Genomic DNA, 19,519 nt, shown 5'->3' with positions numbered 1-19,519 from the left:
AACATCGAGGTAGATAAGCGAGATATAACATCATCTCACTTTATTTTTATCTTATGTAACTTAAGTTTGAAACCAAGTAATTCCGATAGGACTCCAGAAAGGGCTGACAAAAGTACCACCTTTGTAATCGTATATAGATATGGATTAGCAGATAGGCCAGATATTTTAAAAGGACTTTCGAGTTCCTGTAACCAATACAACAACGAATAAATTAATATAATACAATTTTATTTTTAAACATTAATTTTTCATTTTAGAAATATAAAAAGATATTATAAAAGACCTTTATCAAATCGGCTGCTAATTTTAATACACTATTTGCCACCATTAGTTCCTCCTTCTTATGGGGTTTTTGTTCAATTTGAAGATACAAATTTATCTGAAAAAAATATTTCTTCTAAAAATTTAACTGCTAAATTGTATAATCAATCAACATACCTGTTCAGTTATCAAAATCGAAAGATTTCTATATTTTTTATTAACTTTCGTTCCTAATGTCATAAAACGCAAAATAAATATTCCTAATGAAAAACTCCAAAATAATGCTTCGACGTTATATTGCGAATGTAAACTTTCCAGATCCTGAAAATGAAAGATATTTTATTATAGTATGAAAATCTCGACACCAATTATGATATATATATATATATGTATATCTATGTAATTTACCTTAATTAGTTCCAAACTAATGAAAGATAGTAATAATAATGTAACAATAAAAACTGAGGATACTATAACATCAACAGAACGTTGTGGTCCTCTTCTCTGTAAAGTTTCATGAAATTAAATATACATACCTTCAATTCAAAAAATATAGAAAGAATATTTATCAAAGAAATATCTTTGTGATACCTTCAAGTATGATCTAACGCTTAGCCAAGTTTTTATATTTCGCACTTTGTTTAATCGAAAATGAGGCAAATCAGATTTTCTAGCACGTCTCGATGAAGTTAAATGAGAAAATAATTTAGCATACAAGAGTCTTTGTTTATAGGTCCGTTCAGCCACTGCCAATAAAAAGAACAAGAGACAAGATAATGCAAGTCTTTCAAAGGCAGAGATTAATACAATAATACGTTTCCTGTAATCAAATTATTTTTGTAGTATTCTTTTCATTTGATAATATATTTATAATAATGAGAGAAAAAAAAAAGACTTTGGAAAACTTACAGTATCGTATCTCCAAAAGCAATATCAATTATTCTACATAAAATATCAGTATACGTTTCTAAATTAACTTGTCTGAGATCATCTGGTATTATGGAAACAGTTGTATTGCCACTGCTATCTGTTCCAAGAGTGTCAGTTATTCGTCTAATTGACGGTACTAAAGACAATATAATACTTAATACCAATCCACCATAAAAATAATTCATACTTTCAGGCATTGACTCTACTCTTGCTATAATAGCAGAACTGATATCAAGTACTGACAATTCTGCTTTCTTGACATCACGTCTTGTCCAAATTGTACACGAAACTGTATAAATATTATAATAATAATAATAATAATAATAAAACAGCAAATGAACGTTATTGCTATAGTAAATTATATTTGTATATGAAAAAAAAAAAAAAAAGAAAAAAAAAAAAAGAAACTAACTGCGATCGGATGAAGCACAACTGGAACTTAATAAAATAGAAGGAGGTAATCCAAATTCCCAAGAGAAAGGATGTTCTATAAATTCGCTATAATTTAAATTGGTCTCACTATGCAAATCTGATTCTTCCAGTTCTGAACTGTAAAAAAAAGAAAAGAAAGAAATATCTTGCATTATAACATTTTCTCTTTCTCTCTCTCTCTCTCTCTCTCTCTATATATATATATATATATAAGATCATGCTTTTTATTAATTATTCTTAATATTTTATATTCGTTTTGTACCTATAACTACATTCATCGCTATTCGTTGTCACACCCATCCACTCTGTCGCAGATGTTGTCGCTTCGGTTAAATGATTCGTTGCGGCATCCTCGCATTCACCTTCTTCTTCACTTTCACACTGTCGTCTTCCTTCTCTTATTTCTGATATAGTCGGTGATTCATCTCTTTCCTTAAAAATGTATTAATAAACATAATGTATTATAATTATAATCAAGGAAAACAAAATGGATATACAAATTATTATTGATAATGCATACAATCAGAGTTTGGTTTACCGTCACAATGCATCCATCTCCTTCACTGTCGGAAAAGTTTCCTCCTTTCTTCAATGGGTCAGGTGCTGCGTGGAAAGTGGAAAACTATGATTTATCTAACATTCTGCTTTTCCCTTCCAACAAAGATTAAAGCATGTTAACTGTTTAGAAATATTATTAGTTTCCACTATAGTTATATTTGTTTCTTGGTTGCAATGTAACCGCAGTATCTACAGATGAATGGAAGAGTGCGATAAATTTTCTACTTGTGTCAACACACACACACAGATATGCATTTAAAATATGAAATAAACTAAAATAAAAAAAATAAATACATCAGATATGTTTCTATCTAAAAAGAATAAACATTTGAACACCAAACCTGAATATTTGGGTTGAAGTAAAATTTGTTGGCTACTAGATGCTTCCAATTGAAACAAATTTCCTTCTTTATTATCGCATAGTTTGATTTGATCTCTGTTTGTTTGTTGTAAGAATTTATTAACTGTCCTATCATTATCGCTAGATACATTCCCATTTAAACTTTCAAATCCATCGTCATCCTGATGTACAACATCTGGATTTTCTACATTTTCTTCTGGAGGAATGACTAAAATTTATTTAAATAGAAAAAATATGAAATTATAAATATTATTTTATAAATCTATTTTATTTAACACTATTTTGGATTTTATACCTGGTTGATTACAATTGATAGAATCTTCATTTATGGAAGGTGTATTCAATGATATATTCAATTTTTCTTTATTACAAGTTGAATGAGGAAGAAATTCCTTTAATTGAAAAAATGCCCCATTAATTTTACTTAATTATCTTGAATTATATTTCAAAATGTAAATACAAATAATTTACCTGCGATTGACTAAGTGTCAAGGAATTTTCAATCATAACTTTTTTTGCAAATCGTACAGAAGTAAGTGCCTCTCTACTTATGGTACTTGCTTTTTCCGAGGCAGTATCTTGCGACGATTTCGAGTCATCATGTACTTCTATAACAAAAATTCTAAACATCTGTGTATCAAACTATGTTTTCACATATATAAATAAACTTACTTAAATTTGATCTACTTCTTGACTTACTAATTCTGCATCTACCATGTCTTGATCGTCTAATAACTTTTTGCCTACTATAACCATTAATCTCCATAGGCCCAGAATTCGTTGATACAATGTGAGAATGAACTAAGCATAATATTAACATCATAACACTTGGTATAAAGACTTCTGATGTTGAAACTATCTGTATAATAAAATGATGTACTTAAATATATAGTAACTATATATGTATATATATATATAGTATAAAGTTACAAAGAAAAAATTTAATTTCATACATCAGCCTCATTTTCTCTGTCTCCATAAGCAAAATACAGTAAAATGTTGATCAATTGCAAGCTATACAATAACAAAAATAAAACAAACACTCTAATACTCGTTTGTTGGCTCCACCATGTCTTATATAGAGGTAGAAATAAAAGACGTTGCAATGCTAAACATGCTACAGTAGATAAACCATGTTTTGGTTTTGCTTTTGGAAATGATGAGCCTAAAGATATTATAAATGTATTATATTTAACAATCTTAAAAAATAATTAATTAAAAATGTATCAAGAAAAATCATAAGAGAAGTATTTATTCATTTATAACTTACCTCGTACCAAGTCAACGTCTATAAATTCTGTTTTCAATTTTGCTGTTTTCATTGGAACATTAGTAAATCCACCAAGAATTCTTTGTTCCACTGTTTTCTCCCACTGTTGCTTATCATATGTACCAATTTTTTTTTGATACCTGAAATAATAAAATACATCTGTTAGAGGGGCAATGATGAAATCAATAAAAATGTATCACGTCTATTGTTATATTAATGTAAAAGAAAAAAATTATTATGAAAATCTTACCAGTGTACGAGATCGTTAAAACTCATTTTTATTCACATGAATTAATTTTTATTATAAAATAAGATAATTATCAGCTGTTATATCTAACCAAAATATTCGCGCATCTGATTGAATGATGTAAGATTTCAAATGTTTCTTCTGTTATCAAAATTAAAGGAACTCTAGCTCTCATAATATGCACTTAATAGAAGAACGATATATTTAATAATAAATCCAATTATTTTTATTTATCCGTATTAATAATAATCGTATTAATAATAATAAAATCAATCACGTTTTGTGATAATTTTTTGCTATATCCGAAGTCACTTATGCCAGACGGAGGGAAATTTAGCGCATGTGTGTAATGATTTTACTGATTGGCCCAGTTAGCAAGCGGTAGATTTAACAGCTGTATTTACTTACAACCATTTTCACTTCAATATATAAGATTTTTGAAATTACTTATATTAACGATTACAGCAACGTTTTATAATTTTAATTTATCACCGCTTAAAACATAAAGTAATGACAACAAATTTTTTAAATCTTTACATATGAATATGTTTAACTGCACCATCTGGTGGCTGCATTTTATACTACATTTATAACGGACAATATATATATATATATACATAAGTAAAATATAACGAAACGATTGAAACATGCGAATGTTAATAATATTATTATTAATTATAAAATATAATAATTATATTTATGGATAAAGAAAGAAATTATATAAACAACACTGTGATTATATTCGATGGTTTGAGTTTTTTTTATTTGTAAAATTTATTACAATCTCCTCTATATCAATCATAATAAATAAAATGATGCTTTCTCGTTATCATATTATAATTTTAAATATATGAAAATAAAATCATGAAGGAAAACACTGTATCAATTGTATAATATACAGCAATTGAAGAAAGAAACATTTTGTATAATTTTAAAATCCATTTTGTATTCAATTGAATTTCTTTTGCGGATAGCATATAAATGCTCCAGAATTTGATCTAAAGAACAAGCAACAAAAAGACAAAAAAAAAAAAAAAAGAGAAAAAAAAAAGAAAAAAAAAGATGAAGAGAAAACAAAAAGAAAAAAATAAGAAAGATGATTCTTGGTCCCAAATCCATAGACATGCAAAAATGACCATCATTCACACTGACCTGGCCAATGAATTTATACTATGACGATAACTCATTCCTCGATAACAGTTTGAATATGAAAAATCTCTAAGACAGATTTTCTTTTTCTTTTTTTTTTTTTTTTTCTTTACGCTGAACTCTTACAAGACTAAATTCTTTCTTATTCGTATAAGTTGGATGGAAGGGTGCATTAAGAGAGAAAGGGAGGGAGAGAAAAGAAAGAGAAAGAAAAAGAAAAAGAGAGAGAGAAAAAAAGAGAACGATTTAAGAGAAATTTTTATAAGAATTTACTGTCTATGAATTTGAGTCATGGTGTATTTAGTGAAAATTCTGAATAATGGATAAAAAGATAAAAAAAAAAAAAAAGAAAAAAAAACTATGGAAATAGACAGTCTGTATTTTTATGGTAAAGAATTGAGGGGAAAAAAAAAAAAAAAAAAGGAATAATAAAAAATAAAAAAAATTAAGAACGATATCGTACAAGACTCGAATTCGCCTTATTATTTCTTCTTCTTTCGAGGTTTATCTTGTGGTGCTGGTAAATTTTCTTGTTTTCGTTTAGAAGCAGGCTTAGTACCTACATTGCCACCCTTCTTCCTTCTCTCTTGCCTTTCTCTCTCTTCCAATTCTTGATTTTCACGTTCTATCAATGTTATCAAGGTATTGCATCGTCGTTGCAATTCCAAGGCAGTACGAGATTTTACAAACCAATCGAAACGAAATTGCGGTGCTGATCTAACGGTAGCTCTTAATTCCTCATAAACGTTTTCCTTGTCGAAACCCAATTTGTGTAACATACAAACAAGAAATCTATCCTCCTCTTCCGTATAATTTTTACCTTTATTAGTACCATAAGCTATCCTCAATTGATGAAACGGTGCACGATATCTGGCCATCTTTGCGTCCAATGCTTTCTTTATACCGGCGCGCCTTTGTATTTTGGCCTCGCCCCTTTCTATTTGTGCCATCACTCTATCAATGTCCTGTAACTCATGGCAACGTTCCCAAAAAACTGCTGAGTATTCCATAACTTCTTCTGGTGTTTTACCTTCGACCTCTTTAGCAATATTTTCAATATCATCGCGACCATATTTTTCATTTGCTTTTATAAATTGATTAAAATCTCTCTTTGTCCAATTGGTAAAACCCTGAGTCAATAATTTTTCTTTCTCTGCGACCTCTTCGTCCGATAATGGCTGAGCCTCATCTATCTTACGTTGTTCTTCCTTTTGTATCCTAGCCGCGTCTGATCCTAATTCAGGATTCTTTGGAACCTTATAACCGACGGTTTGTCTGAAATAATATATCTCTTGATCGAGTAGTTCAAACAATCGAGGAGGAAAAAATTGAAAATCTTGTACGATCGGTTGTTTGGGTGGTCTAGGAGCTTTTGGTGCTTTTGGTTCGGAAACTCTTAAAGCTTCCCTAAAATAAGCGTCAACCGCATAATTGGCTTTACGTTCACGTTTAGGAGGTTCTATCCAATTACCAATTCCTAATATCTTTTGTTTCTCACGATAATCTTCACCTTCAAATTGATAGACCGAATCGGTTGGTGCATCGACGGTAAAATTACGTAAAGAAGATTCTCCCAAGCTTTCCAATTTCTGTTTCATTTCTTCGGTCTTTGCTTCACCCTTTTGTAATATAGTATCTATATCTTCATCGGTAATAGCGCTATCCTTTGAAGCAAACACTTCGTTAGCCCCATGTCTAATCATATTTAACATTTCATCCTTGTTCAATGCAGTCTGTTTTGCATCGACCAATCGACCTTGTTGTATGACCAATTTGTCCAATCGTAATTTAACCTCAGCTCGTTCAACGATCTTCTCTTCTACAGTGTTCTCTGTAATAAATCTAAAAACACGTACTTGCTTTTGTTGTCCTATACGATGAGCTCGATCCATCGCTTGCAAATCCATTTGCGGATTCCAATCAGAATCATAAATAATAACAACATCGGCAGTCGCTAAATTTATACCCAATCCGCCTGCTCTCGTCGACAACATAAATATAAACTTTTCACTATTAGGAGCGTTATATTCATTGATTTGCCTCTGACGATCCTCGTGTGCCGTATTACCATCCAAACGACAATACTGAAAACCTCTCCAGTGACAATAATCTTCTAAAATATCCAGCATTCTGGTCATTTGACTAAATATTAGTACCCTTGATTCTTGTTCTTGTAATTTAGGCAATAGTTTATCGAGTATCACCATTTTACCACAATTATAAACAAGATGTTCATCTGTTGTATATGGTGGTCCAGGTTCAGCACCATCAAATAGATAAGGATGATTACAACACTTACGTAACTGCATTAAAATGTTTTGTAATCTCATCTTTTCAATTTTTCCAGCGCCATTTACTATATCAATGTCCTTCATTAATACTTTGGTATACCATTCTCTTTGCATTTTACTAAGACCAATGTATACTTTAATCTCCTTTTTTGGCTTCAGTCCTTTCTCTACTTCTGACTTCAAGCGTCTTAAAAGGAATGGCCTTAATACTGCATGCAATCTTTCCACTAAAGAATTATCACCTAAGAAACTATTTGTATTAAACCAAGAATCAAAATCATCAGAACTATTAAATACATCTGGCAATAAAAAGTTAAGTAAAGACCATAATTCATGCAAATTATTCTGAAGTGGTGTACCAGTTAATAAAAGTCTATTAGCTGTTTTAAATTCTCTTAATATCTCTGATAATTTAGATTTCTCATTTTTTATTCTGTGAGCCTCATCTATTACCATGTAACGCCAGTTAAATTTTTTAAATACTGATTTTTCTTTGATTACCATTTCATAGGACGTAACACAGACATCCCACTCGCCTGGCATCATAACGTCTCTGATAAAAGTATTTCTTGTTTCTGCATCACCAATCAGACAAACTGCTCTTAAGGAAGGACACCACTTTTTAAATTCGTTCATCCAATTGGCTAATGTAGACTTTGGAACAATAACAATATGAGGACCAGGAATGTTTCTGAAGTGTTTCATATATCCCAACAATGATATAGTTTGTAAAGTTTTACCAAGACCCATCTCATCAGCCAGAATACCATTGATACCATTTTCATAGAGCGATATCATCCAATTTAAACCACGAATCTGATAATCCCTCAACTCACCAGATTTTATATAATGGGGTGAGGATTCAAAACGAGTTGTAGGTGCTACACTGGCATTGCTCTCCGCCAAGAGTTCCTCATCCTCTTCTTGCTCAGTCTTGCGGTGTCTATGATCACCAGAATCAGATTTATTTAGATTTTCTGGTTGTTTTCTAGGTCTACCAGCCTTGACTTTTAACGGACTTCCAGCTTTATCTTTTTGATTGTTGGTCATAAAATGAGAAAATATTTCAGTTTGCTTGAGCAAGTAATCAAACCTCTTACTTCTGTCTGATTCAAGTTTCGTCTCGAAATCACCACCCCTAGATGATGTGGTCTCCGCTGAAGAACCATTTGAATTATCTCCTGTATCACCAGTATCCGCATTTTCATCAGCCTTAGACATGACCGCTTCTTTCTTCGTTTTTCCTCGATTAAGGTGAAAAGAAAGAATAAATGACTGCCCTAAACATCCACTCTCTAAGACGCGCTCCGCCGCGCACCATAAATCGATTGAATCTCGATTATCGAGTTGCGATATATCGGTACATTAACTATTATGTTCTAGATATGTCTATGAGATGTCGTTATTTCAAAATTAATTTCATTGGTATTAAAGAATGCATACTTATCGATATGGTAAGCCTTATCCTCAGATCTTTTATTTCAATCTAGACGCCATCTGTACTCAATAATGTTATACTTTTTGAACTCGTGTGAAGATAGTAACGTTTTACTTAACACATGTATACGCACTCACCAATACACTTTAACGATAAACATGTGAAGTTAGCCGAGGTATTAACTTATATAGACGAGTAGAAGCAACGTTCTCAGCTGGGAGTGTGGCGGCTCCTGTAATCCGGCTACTCGGAGGCTGGTTATGTTTGGAGGGTCTGAGGTCGGGGGTTACTGTTGGTGCGGGATCCACGTTGACTGGGCGTCCGCGCTAAGCTCGCCATCAATATGGGTACCTTGGAGGAATCCGGGGTGACCAGGTTGGCTAAGGAGAGGCGAACCGGGCCAGAGGGGAAACCCAGCAGCCAAAAGTCTCCGTGGCGGGCAGTAGTGGGATCGCGCCCGGGAGTGGGACCGCATTGGCAGCCTGGTCGATATGACTCGACACATAACTTTTTTTTTTTCCTTTTTTCTTTCATTTTTAAATAATATTAACAATTCTAATCTCAAATTGGTAAAAATTTTTTTTTTTATATTATTTTATCCATTTTTTTTACCCGTACAAAAAAAAGATAAGAAGACGTCTGTATTCATAGATAGGAAAGCGTAACGCATCGTGTTTTTGATTTTTTTTCTTTTTTTATATTAAATTGTTATACTTATAATTTATTAGAATAGAAAATTCGTAAGAAATAACAGGATTATTGTTATTTTTTATTAAAAAAAATTTTCGTCTCTCGTTGAACGTTCAATTAAAATTAAATATAACAATACATTATTGATAAAATAGTCTTCGAGTTTTTAATTCATAGTTTATTTATTATATACGACGACATTAAATTCAAATAGATAAACGCACAAAGAATGTGAAACTTATAAATTTATTAAGAAAAAGCTTTACAAACATACAATATGGGATTCTGCATGATAAAAAAGAATAATGCCTCTTTAGGATGTACCAGCCTGATCCCATGTACAACCAATTTCTCTATAATTTTTGTTTTTCCTTTTTGGCTTGTTCAGCTAATGCTTCTAATCGATCATGTTCTTCTATTAAAGCATCAACTTCATTGGCTGGAAGAATTCTAATTCTTGTTTTATCATTTTCACGAGTCAATGTTGCCATTTCCACTAAATAAATATATTTCAAATTAGTGTAAGAATATATTGGATTAAAATATATGATAAAATATTATTTGTATACCTTTATCTGCCGAAAGCTTATTCATATCTAATGTTTTTGAAAGTACTTTAATAGCTAATGACATTGCATCTTTTAGAGTAGTTTCTCCTTCTTTATATTCTTGTTTTAAAGATGATACAGCCGCTGCAGAATTATTTCCAATACAAGTTGCTTTCCAACCACCATAATTTCCACTTGGATCTGACTGATATAATTGATAGCCATAATGACGGTCCCAACCCATATATAAAATTGATACTCCAAATGGTCTTTTTCCACCATACTGAGTATAAGCTTGTTTAACATCGCACAACCATGATACTAATTGTTCGCATGGAATTGGTTCGCCATATTGCAAAAGATATCTTTGAGCTATTAAACGCAGCTCATTTGTAAGAACATTAGCATCGGCTGTTATGCCTGCCACAGAACAGACTACATCGTCGTTTAATTTATATATTTTCTCAGAAAAGAATACTTCATCTAAGAGTTTATTTGTGTTTCTTCTCTCAGCGGCTAATAGAATACCATCGTTTGCCAGTATACCTAAACATGTACCAGCATGACTAATTGCTTCCATAGCATATTCCACTTGATACAAACGACCTTCTGGTGAGAAAATTGTGGTACGTGTATCGTACCTGCGAGCCTAAACATCAATAGAAACAAATATAATATCTTCTTATATATATATATAGTGTAAAGTATATAAGATATTACATATGATAAGGTTGAATAAAAGAAATTAAAATTTTGAAATAATCTTCCATGATAAAAATATAAATGTAATAATTAATAAAAATTATAAATGTAATAATCAAATTTAAATATTTTATAATTGAAAAAGTATCTTATATGAGTTTGATGACAATGCATTTTGAAACATAACCTCTATTATTACAAGTGAAAAGAATTAAAAGAACTTTGTTTTTTTGAATTATTAAAAATTTATATAATATCTTTTATGAATTAATAATTTACCATTTTACGGATAGTTTTGTTTAACACAACACGTTTGTCAAAGTTTCTTCTTTTATGATATATTGAGATATACTTGTCACCTAACGCGCTTAAGAGTTAGATAGTTGGTAATGATATAGCATACAACGTTCTCACGACATCTTTAGGAAAATTTTTATATTAAAATGGAGAATAACATAGATATGAAAATGTTTTATTAAAGTAATTTATTTAATATATGATATGATTCATATAGGAATGTACATGATTAAAAAGTAGTTCTTAGTAAAGAATCAAACAAAATTATAAAAATACAAATGTTATTGGATTTTATAACATAATGATATAAAAAAAGTAACATCGATTATTTAAAACTTACACACACGAAATAAAATCTTACGTTACTTATATAAAAAATAAAAAAATATTCTTGCTGTGATAAAATTAACTTTATCACATTGTTGGGGACTCGGGTTTTTTTTCCTTTTGATTCTGTTAAAATATATAATTATGTATAAATTCAATATTAAAAATATGATTTTTGTTTGCATATTTATTAAACATACCACACATCGATATCAGTCAATTTGTTTTCAATATTGTCCATGTCCAAAGTAAAATCATCTTCCGAGTACCCAACAAAAATACCTTTGTTATTATTCATTTCTGCACTTTGTTTTACTAATGACTCTACATCTGAAATTACATTAACATGTATTATAATATAAATTATGTTATTATAACAAAAAATTTAATATAATATATTACCACTTTTTGAATTCATAAACTTTGATTCAAAGTTTTTTTTAGAAATTCCAAATTTTCTGTGTATTTCACATATCTTAAAAATACCGCGACCAATACTGAAATTTTTCTTAATATCCTTATCATTTCTTAATCTGTCAGGACTACACTCAGCAGTTGTCTTTTTAGGCGTTTTAATTGTTCCATTATCTTTTATTTCTGTATCACTTGATGTTGACAGTTCAACAATTGGGGCATCCTTTGATGGTGACAGTTCAAGAATTGAAGCATCCTTAGATTTTGATGATTTAACAATTGTTGTGTCTTCAATAGGTGTAGTTCTATTTTCCTCCTTGAAAGATAAATATATTTCTTTAGTAACTATGAATTCTTTATCCATTCTAGTTTTAACATGTATTTAAATTGTTCTTTACATGTTCTAGTAATGGAATTATATAACTTACTCCTTTTAATAGCTTTCTCCACTTTCTTATTACATTCAGTATCAGTACTTTTTATTTCTAGCGATTGTAATGATCTTTCAATTTTCTATTATATTAAAAAAAATTCTATTTGTAAAAAAAAAAGGCGAATCCGAAAATTATAAACTATCTCACTTACATCAGTTAACTTTAAAGTTCTTGGCCTTAAAGGTGAAGTGCTTGCGACATTAACAGCAAAATAATCCTGTTCTTTTAGTTTTAATTGTTTTTTTTTTAATTTTGTAGCAGCAGCTAGTGGGAAGTCCTCATTTTTTTTTTCAAGATTTTGTAAATACGATTGTGACGGTTCTGGTTCCTGTTAAACAAATTTCAATAAATATATTTCTTATTTAATTATATCAAATATTATTCATACCTCATCCCAATTTTCTGAAGAAGGAGGAATTTGTAATTCGTTAATTTTTGTAACTGGAAGAATATTTGCTGATATTGAAGAAGCATTTTCAAAATAGTTCCTTTGAACGGTACCTTTGCTTTCGCATATCGATAAGTGATGCTACGACGTTGAAAATAAATAATATTAAATATTATTATATTATACATATTAATAATATATTATATATATTATATTTATATATATATATTATATTTATAATAATATATTATAAATATTATACATATTTATTTATAAAAATAGATAAAGTACATTACCTCATATTCTAATGGACTGATTCGATGTATTTTATTATATGGACATGTTAATAATCTTAAAGTAGGATGATTGAGCTCACATTTTATTAAATGTCTAGACATTCTAGATTTAAGAATACGATGACTAGGATCGTAAGGACAAGTAACGTAATCATCTGTAGCCATCTATATAATGAGTTAAAAATAAAATACAGAAGTTAATGAAAGATTAAAAGATATTGACTTACTAGTAATTGACTTATGATGATAAAAAAAAAAATTACCTTTGTTTTAACTTTTGTAAAATTATAAGATATATTAATTAGATGATATAATATATCTGTCAAAGTAACCTAAAATAATAAAATATTTTATAAAGAATGAATAAAATGTTATACAAAAATTATATTAGCAATTATTGTAAAGGTCATTAACCATAATTGTAAAAAAAAAAAAAAAAAAAAAAAATGAAAAAGAAAAATAAAAACCATAGATAATCTAACGAAAACGTATACAATATTTATACGTTTTATTTAAATATTTATATGAATATTTCTGTCACATTTACTTACTGATAATTACACAGAATTAAAATTCTAACATAGAATTATTATGAATCCATAAAGTGATGTAGAGACTTTAATTATTGGTTAATAAATCATATGTACGTATTAAACGAAGTGCAGAAACTGACGTTAAAATGATGTAGCAGAAGATATAAATACAAAATCAAAATCAAATACCATTGTTGAATTATTTCGATTTTCGAGTATCGATTTATATATATATATATATATATATATGTATATATATATGTATATACATATATATATCATTTAAATAAAATTATTATCAAGGAATATAAACTAATGATGAATTTATCAATAAAACACATTAAAGAATCTTTTAATATTTATTTGATAAGAAATATGAATATGTTCCTTTAAAAATATCAATAATCGTTTATTATAATTAATACTACGATATTCGAGTTTTATTTCGATTATCAAAAGATATCGAAAATAATGCTTAGAAAAACGTTACCTGTGATGACATTGGATATGTAAATATACATGGAAAAAAAAAAAAACAAACAAATAATCACTGTTGCAAAATTAAATTACAAAGAAGAAAGAAGATAATAATATTATGGTTATGTTATGAAAGCTTCATACCGTTTAAACAACTGTAAATTGAATTAATAGAGCAATCCATGAGAGAGATTTATTTAATGTTATAAACAAAGAAAAAAAAAAAAAAACAAAAGAAAAAAGAAAAAAAAAGAACAACGATTAATTCGCGTATTTATTCGATTTTCTTATTTATTCGAACGTTTATGAATTGATAATATTATTTCTTTGATTTTTCATTCAAAAAGAAAGAAAACAAATGAAAACTAACGAAAAAATAATAATAATAATAATCGAGCCGTTAAATTAAACGAACGAAATAGAAAAAAATATTTTGAAAAGTAGAAACTGTATTACTTTGTTTATATCAGACATTTCTTCGAGATTTTCGAATTTGAAACAATTCCATCGTTTACTTCTTTTAATATTGTCAATTGTATCATTTTGTTAATACGATACAAGAGTTCTTTTTTTTTTCTTTTATTTTTTTTTCTCTCTCAGCTGACGCTATTATGAGCTAATGATTTATGAAAGTGTTTTAATCCATTAAAGATATTAAAAGATGTATTTACGACACTCCTTAATTCTTTTTATAAAATATTTTCGAAAATTACATGAAAGAACATTTTTCTTCTTTTTACTCGAAAAAGAAGACAAAAGAATATATATATATATATATATATATATATATATAAATTTTTCTGTGTTTTCTTTTATTATATATGAAAAAATAATTTGTTATATATATGTATGTATGTAATTCAAATATATATATTTAAAAATTAATATATATATATATATATATATATATATATATAATTTATAGACATCGCTTTCATAATCATCAGCTAATATAAACATGTGAAATATGTATATCATATTCCAACCCATGGTATCACACATTTAATATTTGCAGATACGACGACAATGCAAGATTATATGACCAATCAATAATCTACTCTGCTATATCGATAGAGCAACGATTAATACGAGCGAATTGCAAACAGTTCAATGACACCCTTTTCAACAAAGAGACTTTATATGTTTTGGCAGGGGCAATCAATGAATCGATGTCACACAATTAGAGCATCAAGAAAATATGTACATTACCTACATATATATATATATATATATATATATATATATATGTATGATATAGATATATCTATATATATATATATATGTATGCTGACGAAGAATGCAATTCATCCGACTGCGTGTACGTGAAGGTCGATTAAGAAATAGCCAGCATTGTTCAAAAAAGTGTTTGTGTAGAAGTTTGATTTATTATACCGCAATACGCAACGCATTTTTCAAGGTCATTTATAATTGCCTTTTCTCTTTCGATCCTTTTAAAAAATTTATTATTATTATTATTATTATTATTATTATTATTATTATTATTGTTATTATTATTATTATCATTATTGTCGTTTCTCTTTTTATTTTTCTCTAGTAATACATTTATCGATTGTTCGTTAATAAAATTAATTTTATTATAAATAGATAAAATATTTATCTTTATAAACGATATATCCGATTTCAATCTACATACATACATACGTGCACTAAATTTATTTCTTCTTTTATTTATTTATTTATTTATTTATTTAAGCAGTCTAGCTTTTTTTATAGCCTCAGATGTAATTTTGTGTGTATGTAATTAAATCGGTTATAATATATATATATATATATATATATATATATATATATATATATACACATATACATGTATATATACATATATTATGTCTTTACGTAATCTTACAATATTATAAATAATATTGCTCTATCTTTTATACTAATTAATCATAATCTTTGTGACTCTTACATGTAGCTGCTTATGTACAACAAAGTTATTTTTGTCGAGAGATTACATACAATGACGTGCATCATATAACGCTCTGTATCATATATTCTTTTATAATATTAATTAATAAGAGAGAGAAAGAGGGAAAGAGAAAGAAATTAGATCAGTATCTTTGTAAAAATAATGAAAATATATATAGATATATATCTTGATATGAAATTCTTGAATATTATTGAAACAAATAATACATAGGAATGTTTATCTATTATATTAAAAATCGAATGAAACATAGAAAGTGTAATAATAAAGTAATACGAATTAAATCAATCGCCAAATAAAAACAGAAATAAAAAGAGCTTAGTCAAGAAAATGGAGTTGTACATACAGAAAGAAAAAAAGAAAAATATATCTCTTCTTTATAAGCGCTTTACTAAGAATAAGCTAATATCGTTACAAGCAAATTCTCTTTTTTAATTATTTTTTTTTTTTCTTTTTTTTTCAAACGAACATAAAACGTTTAATCAGTGACAAATTGTATATCACGTTTTTCTTCGTTTGTCGAGCGTAAAGCGCTAGTACATATAATAATCGAGATAAAATTCCATATGAGAAAGAATGAGAGAGAGAGAGAGAGAGAGAGAGAGAGGGAGGGAAAAGAGAGAGAAAGAGGGAGAAAGAGAGAGAGAGAGAATGAGAGTGAGACTCCTCAGACAGACTGTACGTCTTTGATCAGCTTACGCTTTCGTTCCAGTTTTTTTTGAATATCCTGAAGAGTCTTCCCTTTCGTTTCAGGGACAAAAAAGAAGGCAAAGGCCGCAGACAACGCAGTGAAACAAGCGAAGGTCCAAAACGTCGTAGCTTCTCCCAGAACGTTTTCCATCTTTGGAAAGAGCTTAGTCACGGCAAATACCAGACTCCAATGTACCATAATAGAGATGCTACTGGCTACTCCCTTAGTCTCAGGTGGAAAAAGTTCGCTTATCATTGCGAATGGTACCGATCCGTAGCCGATTGAGAATACGACATTGAATAAGGAAAGACACGTCAATGGTACCCAACCAAGAAAAAGTACATCTTTACCGTCGGTTTTTATTTTAAAATAATATCCAAGGACACCGAGACATAGAGTCATCGCTACGCCAGATATTATCAATAATGGTTTCCTTCCGAATCTAATGAAAAAGAAAAAAAGGGGAAAACAAAAATAACAGACATTTTACGAATCATTTAAATGATAACACACACACACACACACACACACACACACACACACTGACATATAAAAGAGATCTTGTTAAAGTCTCTTAATTTGTATCTTAAATTTTATTATAACGTAGAAATAATATTCTCACCTGTCAATGATCAGTACAACACAAATCGTCATTATGACCTCAATTAGGCCAATAACGATAGTAGCGACGAATGGTTCGATCGTACTACCGGCATTTTGAAATATTCTAACTGTATAAAATAATACAGCATCTATTCCAGACATCTGTTGGAACCACATTAGACCAAGACATGTACCAAATGCTTTTCGTCCAGCTTTTGTACCGATAAGATCCAGTATACCTCCTCTTTTAGCTTCTACTCTATCGGCCTCGTCTTGCAACGTCGATATTTCTTCTTTAACGTCATAATTAACACCACGTAATATCTTGAGGACTTTGACAGCCTGTGATTTTTTCTCTTGGTGTACCAACCACATCGGTGATTCCGGAAGGAACACAATGATCACGAGGAATATAGTCAATACAAAACAACATGACACATTGAAAATCGTGTAAGAAAGATAGGCACCCATCACATAAGAGAAAACAATGCCGAATGAAAATAAAAGTGGAAAAAATGTTCCAAGCATTCCTCTGATCGATGCTTGAGCTATTTCACCGATATAAACTGGTACCAGAACACAAGCAGCTCCAGAACCAATGCCACCAACAAAACGGGCCACATATACACCAATAATATTTCTTGAGAAGATTAATGTAATCCATGATATCAGAAAGGGTATAGCTGTTAATGCCATTGCTAACTTTCTACCAAAATAATCGGCTATTTTTCCAGCTGGCACCGCTCCTAATATCGCTCCCAAAGCTAATAACGATGTTATCCAAGAGGTTTCGTCTTCCGTTAACTGAGGAATAAAGGATCTTTTCGAGCTGAGAAATGGTAAAATTGGTGATGTCCATCCTAATGTCATACCACTTTGCATACCAATTAGACTGGCTGGAAATAATGAATGCCATGTAAAATAATATTCATATTTTTATATTTAATCGTTAATGTATGTGTGTACGTTTGTATATGTGAGAGAATGATTAAAGAAAATAAGACAATTATATATATATATTAAAAAAAGAAATATTGTTCAATTGAAATCGAGAGATACATATATTTTGATACGTAATATATATATATATATATATGTATGCAAGACTATCTGGATGGAGTAGTTTTAGGCTCGAAAAATTTCGATAACAAAGATAAGTTTTTAATATACGATCTCATCTAGGAACCGAAGAAAATTAATCATACTACATGATATATTATCTCTAATAGAGCTTACTATAGTTCGCAAAGAAGAAGTGCGAAGGTATCTTTATTGGCTGCATAAATCCAGAATGAACCGGGTGAAAATCACTTATAAGTATTTATCGACCGCCATACAAATCAGTTGTTTTTTTCCCAAGCAATTATAAAGTAATATTTCATTAATAAGTAACTTTTTTTTTTTTTTTTTTTTTTTTTTTTTCATGAAAGTTATCAATTTTAGGAACAAAGGTAAAACTTTTTCTATAATTTTATTGTCAATTAAAAACTCACCGCTCAAGGTAATGATATATTGAAAAAGTTTTTTTCCCTCTTGAGAAGTTTGAACTGTCTCTTCATTATTCTGATTCTTTATAGGATTTTCATTGTTATATCCTAAAAATGGTTCAGTTTTTGAGCACCAAGTATTAACGTCCTCCTTCTTATTCGGATCCATATTCAATTTGCCGAACAATGGAAACGTTTTGTCATCGAAGGAACTTTAACGTTTCTATTTCGGCCCGTTTATTTGAGATAGCCGTCTTTTAAGAGTCAGAACAAACTGTCAGAAACTTACAAGCTGCATGTTCTTTGCCCTCACCAATGGTAGTACCTTATCTCAAAGATTTACACATTACGTTTATTTGTATCGTCGCACGCAGTCAATTCAATTCAGAGTCGAGAGGAGATACTCTCTTCTTCTCTTCTTACGCTTTTATCTCAAATATTCTTTTTTCTTTTCCATAGAGACAGAGAGAGAGAGAGAGAGAGAGAGAGAGAGAAAGAGAGAGAGAGAATCTGTGATATTTAATTAAATAAGATCTAAGACAATGTGTTTATTTGTTTTGCAAAACATTCAATATATTTAAAAAAATAAATTCAAGATTTTTCTCTTAGATCTATCTTTTAAAAGAAAAAAAAATTTCTGTTTTATTTCTTTATATAATACGAAGAAATAAAATTTATATAAATATATGAACGAAGAATTTATATATAAAAGAATTATTTTCTATATATCAAATCTCTATGTAATAT

The 19,519-nt window shown here is 29.2% G+C and overlaps 5 protein-coding genes and 1 non-coding gene across 9 annotated transcripts in view; 1 reads left to right on the top strand and 5 right to left on the bottom strand.

Annotated features, from left to right (window-relative positions):
- Positions 1 to 4,580, bottom strand: part of phtf (putative homeodomain transcription factor) — a 4,992-nt gene extending 412 nt beyond the window's left edge. Inside the window, exons 1-16 of one of the 2 annotated variants that reach the window (XM_035868027.2) lie at positions 4,063 to 4,580; positions 3,813 to 3,952; positions 3,496 to 3,707; positions 3,215 to 3,401; positions 3,014 to 3,150; positions 2,838 to 2,934; positions 2,523 to 2,750; positions 2,144 to 2,226; positions 1,886 to 2,055; positions 1,604 to 1,740; positions 1,171 to 1,480; positions 853 to 1,081; positions 670 to 765; positions 439 to 582; positions 284 to 379; positions 1 to 185 (exon numbers count right to left, since the gene is read on the bottom strand). The exon at positions 1 to 185 is cut by the window's left edge and continues 412 nt beyond it. In XM_035868027.2, coding sequence (XP_035723920.1) covers positions 36 to 185; positions 284 to 379; positions 439 to 582; positions 670 to 765; positions 853 to 1,081; positions 1,171 to 1,480; positions 1,604 to 1,740; positions 1,886 to 2,055; positions 2,144 to 2,226; positions 2,523 to 2,750; positions 2,838 to 2,934; positions 3,014 to 3,150; positions 3,215 to 3,401; positions 3,496 to 3,707; positions 3,813 to 3,952; positions 4,063 to 4,088 — 2,442 coding nt within the window. In that variant the 5' untranslated portion in view covers positions 4,089 to 4,580 and the 3' untranslated portion in view covers positions 1 to 35. Of the gene's footprint in view, positions 186 to 283; positions 398 to 438; positions 583 to 669; positions 766 to 852; positions 1,082 to 1,170; positions 1,481 to 1,603; positions 1,741 to 1,885; positions 2,056 to 2,143; positions 2,227 to 2,522; positions 2,751 to 2,837; positions 2,935 to 3,013; positions 3,151 to 3,214; positions 3,402 to 3,495; positions 3,708 to 3,812; positions 3,953 to 4,062 lie in introns of both variants that reach the window. The other variant, XM_035868028.2, reaches the window with a different exon arrangement.
- On the bottom strand, positions 3,871 to 8,831 carry Iswi (nucleosome-remodeling ATPase imitation SWI). 3 transcript variants are annotated; one of them, XM_085663852.1, is made up of 3 exons: positions 8,600 to 8,740; positions 8,336 to 8,442; positions 4,829 to 8,153 (listed from the first exon to the last, which is right to left on the bottom strand). In XM_085663852.1, exon 3 carries the CDS (start codon positions 8,133 to 8,135, stop codon positions 5,691 to 5,693), a length of 2,445 nt encoding a protein of 814 aa, XP_085519978.1. In that variant the 5' UTR covers positions 8,136 to 8,153; positions 8,336 to 8,442; positions 8,600 to 8,740; the 3' UTR covers positions 4,829 to 5,690. The 3 variants fall into 3 exon arrangements, with proteins under 3 accessions (XP_035723916.1, XP_085519978.1, XP_035723918.1); XM_035868023.2 differs by adding an exon at positions 3,871 to 3,952 and having other exon boundaries at positions 5,672 to 8,831; XM_035868025.2 differs by having other exon boundaries at positions 4,830 to 8,442.
- Positions 8,832 to 9,150: 319 nt separating this feature from the next.
- Positions 9,151 to 9,448, top strand: LOC146872257 (signal recognition particle RNA). Its single transcript, XR_014983571.1, has one exon.
- A 406-nt stretch (positions 9,449 to 9,854) lies between these two features.
- On the bottom strand, positions 9,855 to 11,292 carry Prosalpha3 (proteasome alpha3 subunit). The gene is made up of 3 exons (XM_035868463.2): positions 11,157 to 11,292; positions 10,197 to 10,824; positions 9,855 to 10,123 (listed from the first exon to the last, which is right to left on the bottom strand). Exons 1-3 carry the CDS (start codon positions 11,157 to 11,159, stop codon positions 9,981 to 9,983), a joined length of 774 nt encoding a protein of 257 aa, XP_035724356.1. The 5' UTR covers positions 11,160 to 11,292; the 3' UTR covers positions 9,855 to 9,980.
- A 51-nt stretch (positions 11,293 to 11,343) lies between these two features.
- On the bottom strand, positions 11,344 to 13,742 carry LOC118442621 (uncharacterized). Its single transcript, XM_035868461.2, has 8 exons — positions 13,585 to 13,742; positions 13,297 to 13,365; positions 13,034 to 13,198; positions 12,738 to 12,878; positions 12,501 to 12,677; positions 11,904 to 12,231; positions 11,702 to 11,831; positions 11,344 to 11,627 (listed from the first exon to the last, which is right to left on the bottom strand). Coding segments are annotated over exons 3-8 (942 nt in total). The 5' UTR covers positions 13,297 to 13,365; positions 13,585 to 13,742; the 3' UTR covers positions 11,344 to 11,626.
- A 2,142-nt stretch (positions 13,743 to 15,884) lies between these two features.
- Positions 15,885 to 19,145, bottom strand: LOC118442605 (facilitated trehalose transporter Tret1-2 homolog). The gene is made up of 3 exons (XM_035868435.2): positions 18,779 to 19,145; positions 17,305 to 18,181; positions 15,885 to 17,124 (listed from the first exon to the last, which is right to left on the bottom strand). The coding sequence occupies exons 1-3, from the start codon at positions 18,939 to 18,941 to the stop codon at positions 16,659 to 16,661; spliced, it is 1,506 nt and encodes a 501-aa protein (XP_035724328.1). The 5' UTR covers positions 18,942 to 19,145; the 3' UTR covers positions 15,885 to 16,658.
- Between the last annotated feature and the right edge of the window lie 374 nt (positions 19,146 to 19,519).

The sequence above is a fragment of the Vespa mandarinia genome, chromosome 24 (assembly GCF_050613455.1).
Source record: "Vespa mandarinia isolate Hongniang chromosome 24, ASM5061345v1, whole genome shotgun sequence".
NCBI classification, from domain to species: Eukaryota; Metazoa; Arthropoda; class Insecta; order Hymenoptera; family Vespidae; genus Vespa; species Vespa mandarinia.
This window is presented reverse-complemented; position numbering and strand designations above follow the sequence as displayed.

What these genes read in the sequence shown, in the direction of transcription:
- Iswi (XM_035868023.2), bottom strand. Translation starts at nt 8,720, where the DNA reads ATGTCTAAGGCTGATGAAAATGCGGATACTGGTGATACAGGAGATAAT.
- Prosalpha3 (XM_035868463.2), bottom strand. An exon ending in TAAGCTTTCGGCAGATAAAG is followed by an intron (nt 10,124 to 10,196) that starts GTATACAAATAA and finishes ATATTTATTTAG; the next exon opens with TGGAAATGGCAACATTGACT.
- LOC118442605 (XM_035868435.2), bottom strand. Translation starts at nt 18,941, where the DNA reads ATGGATCCGAATAAGAAGGAGGACGTTAATACTTGGTGCTCAAAAACT. An exon ending in ATATATCATTACCTTGAGCG is followed by an intron (nt 18,182 to 18,778) that starts GTGAGTTTTTAA and finishes CATTATTTCCAG; the next exon opens with CCAGTCTAATTGGTATGCAA. An exon ending in GTTGTACTGATCATTGACAG is followed by an intron (nt 17,125 to 17,304) that starts GTGAGAATATTA and finishes CTTTTTCATTAG; the next exon opens with ATTCGGAAGGAAACCATTAT.
- LOC118442621 (XM_035868461.2), bottom strand. Translation starts at nt 13,198, where the DNA reads ATGGCTACAGATGATTACGTTACTTGTCCTTACGATCCTAGTCATCGT. An exon ending in GAACTTTAAAGTTAACTGAT is followed by an intron (nt 12,232 to 12,500) that starts GTAAGTGAGATA and finishes TTATCTTTCAAG; the next exon opens with GAGGAAAATAGAACTACACC. An exon ending in GTTTATGAATTCAAAAAGTG is followed by an intron (nt 11,832 to 11,903) that starts GTAATATATTAT and finishes ATGTAATTTCAG; the next exon opens with ATGTAGAGTCATTAGTAAAA.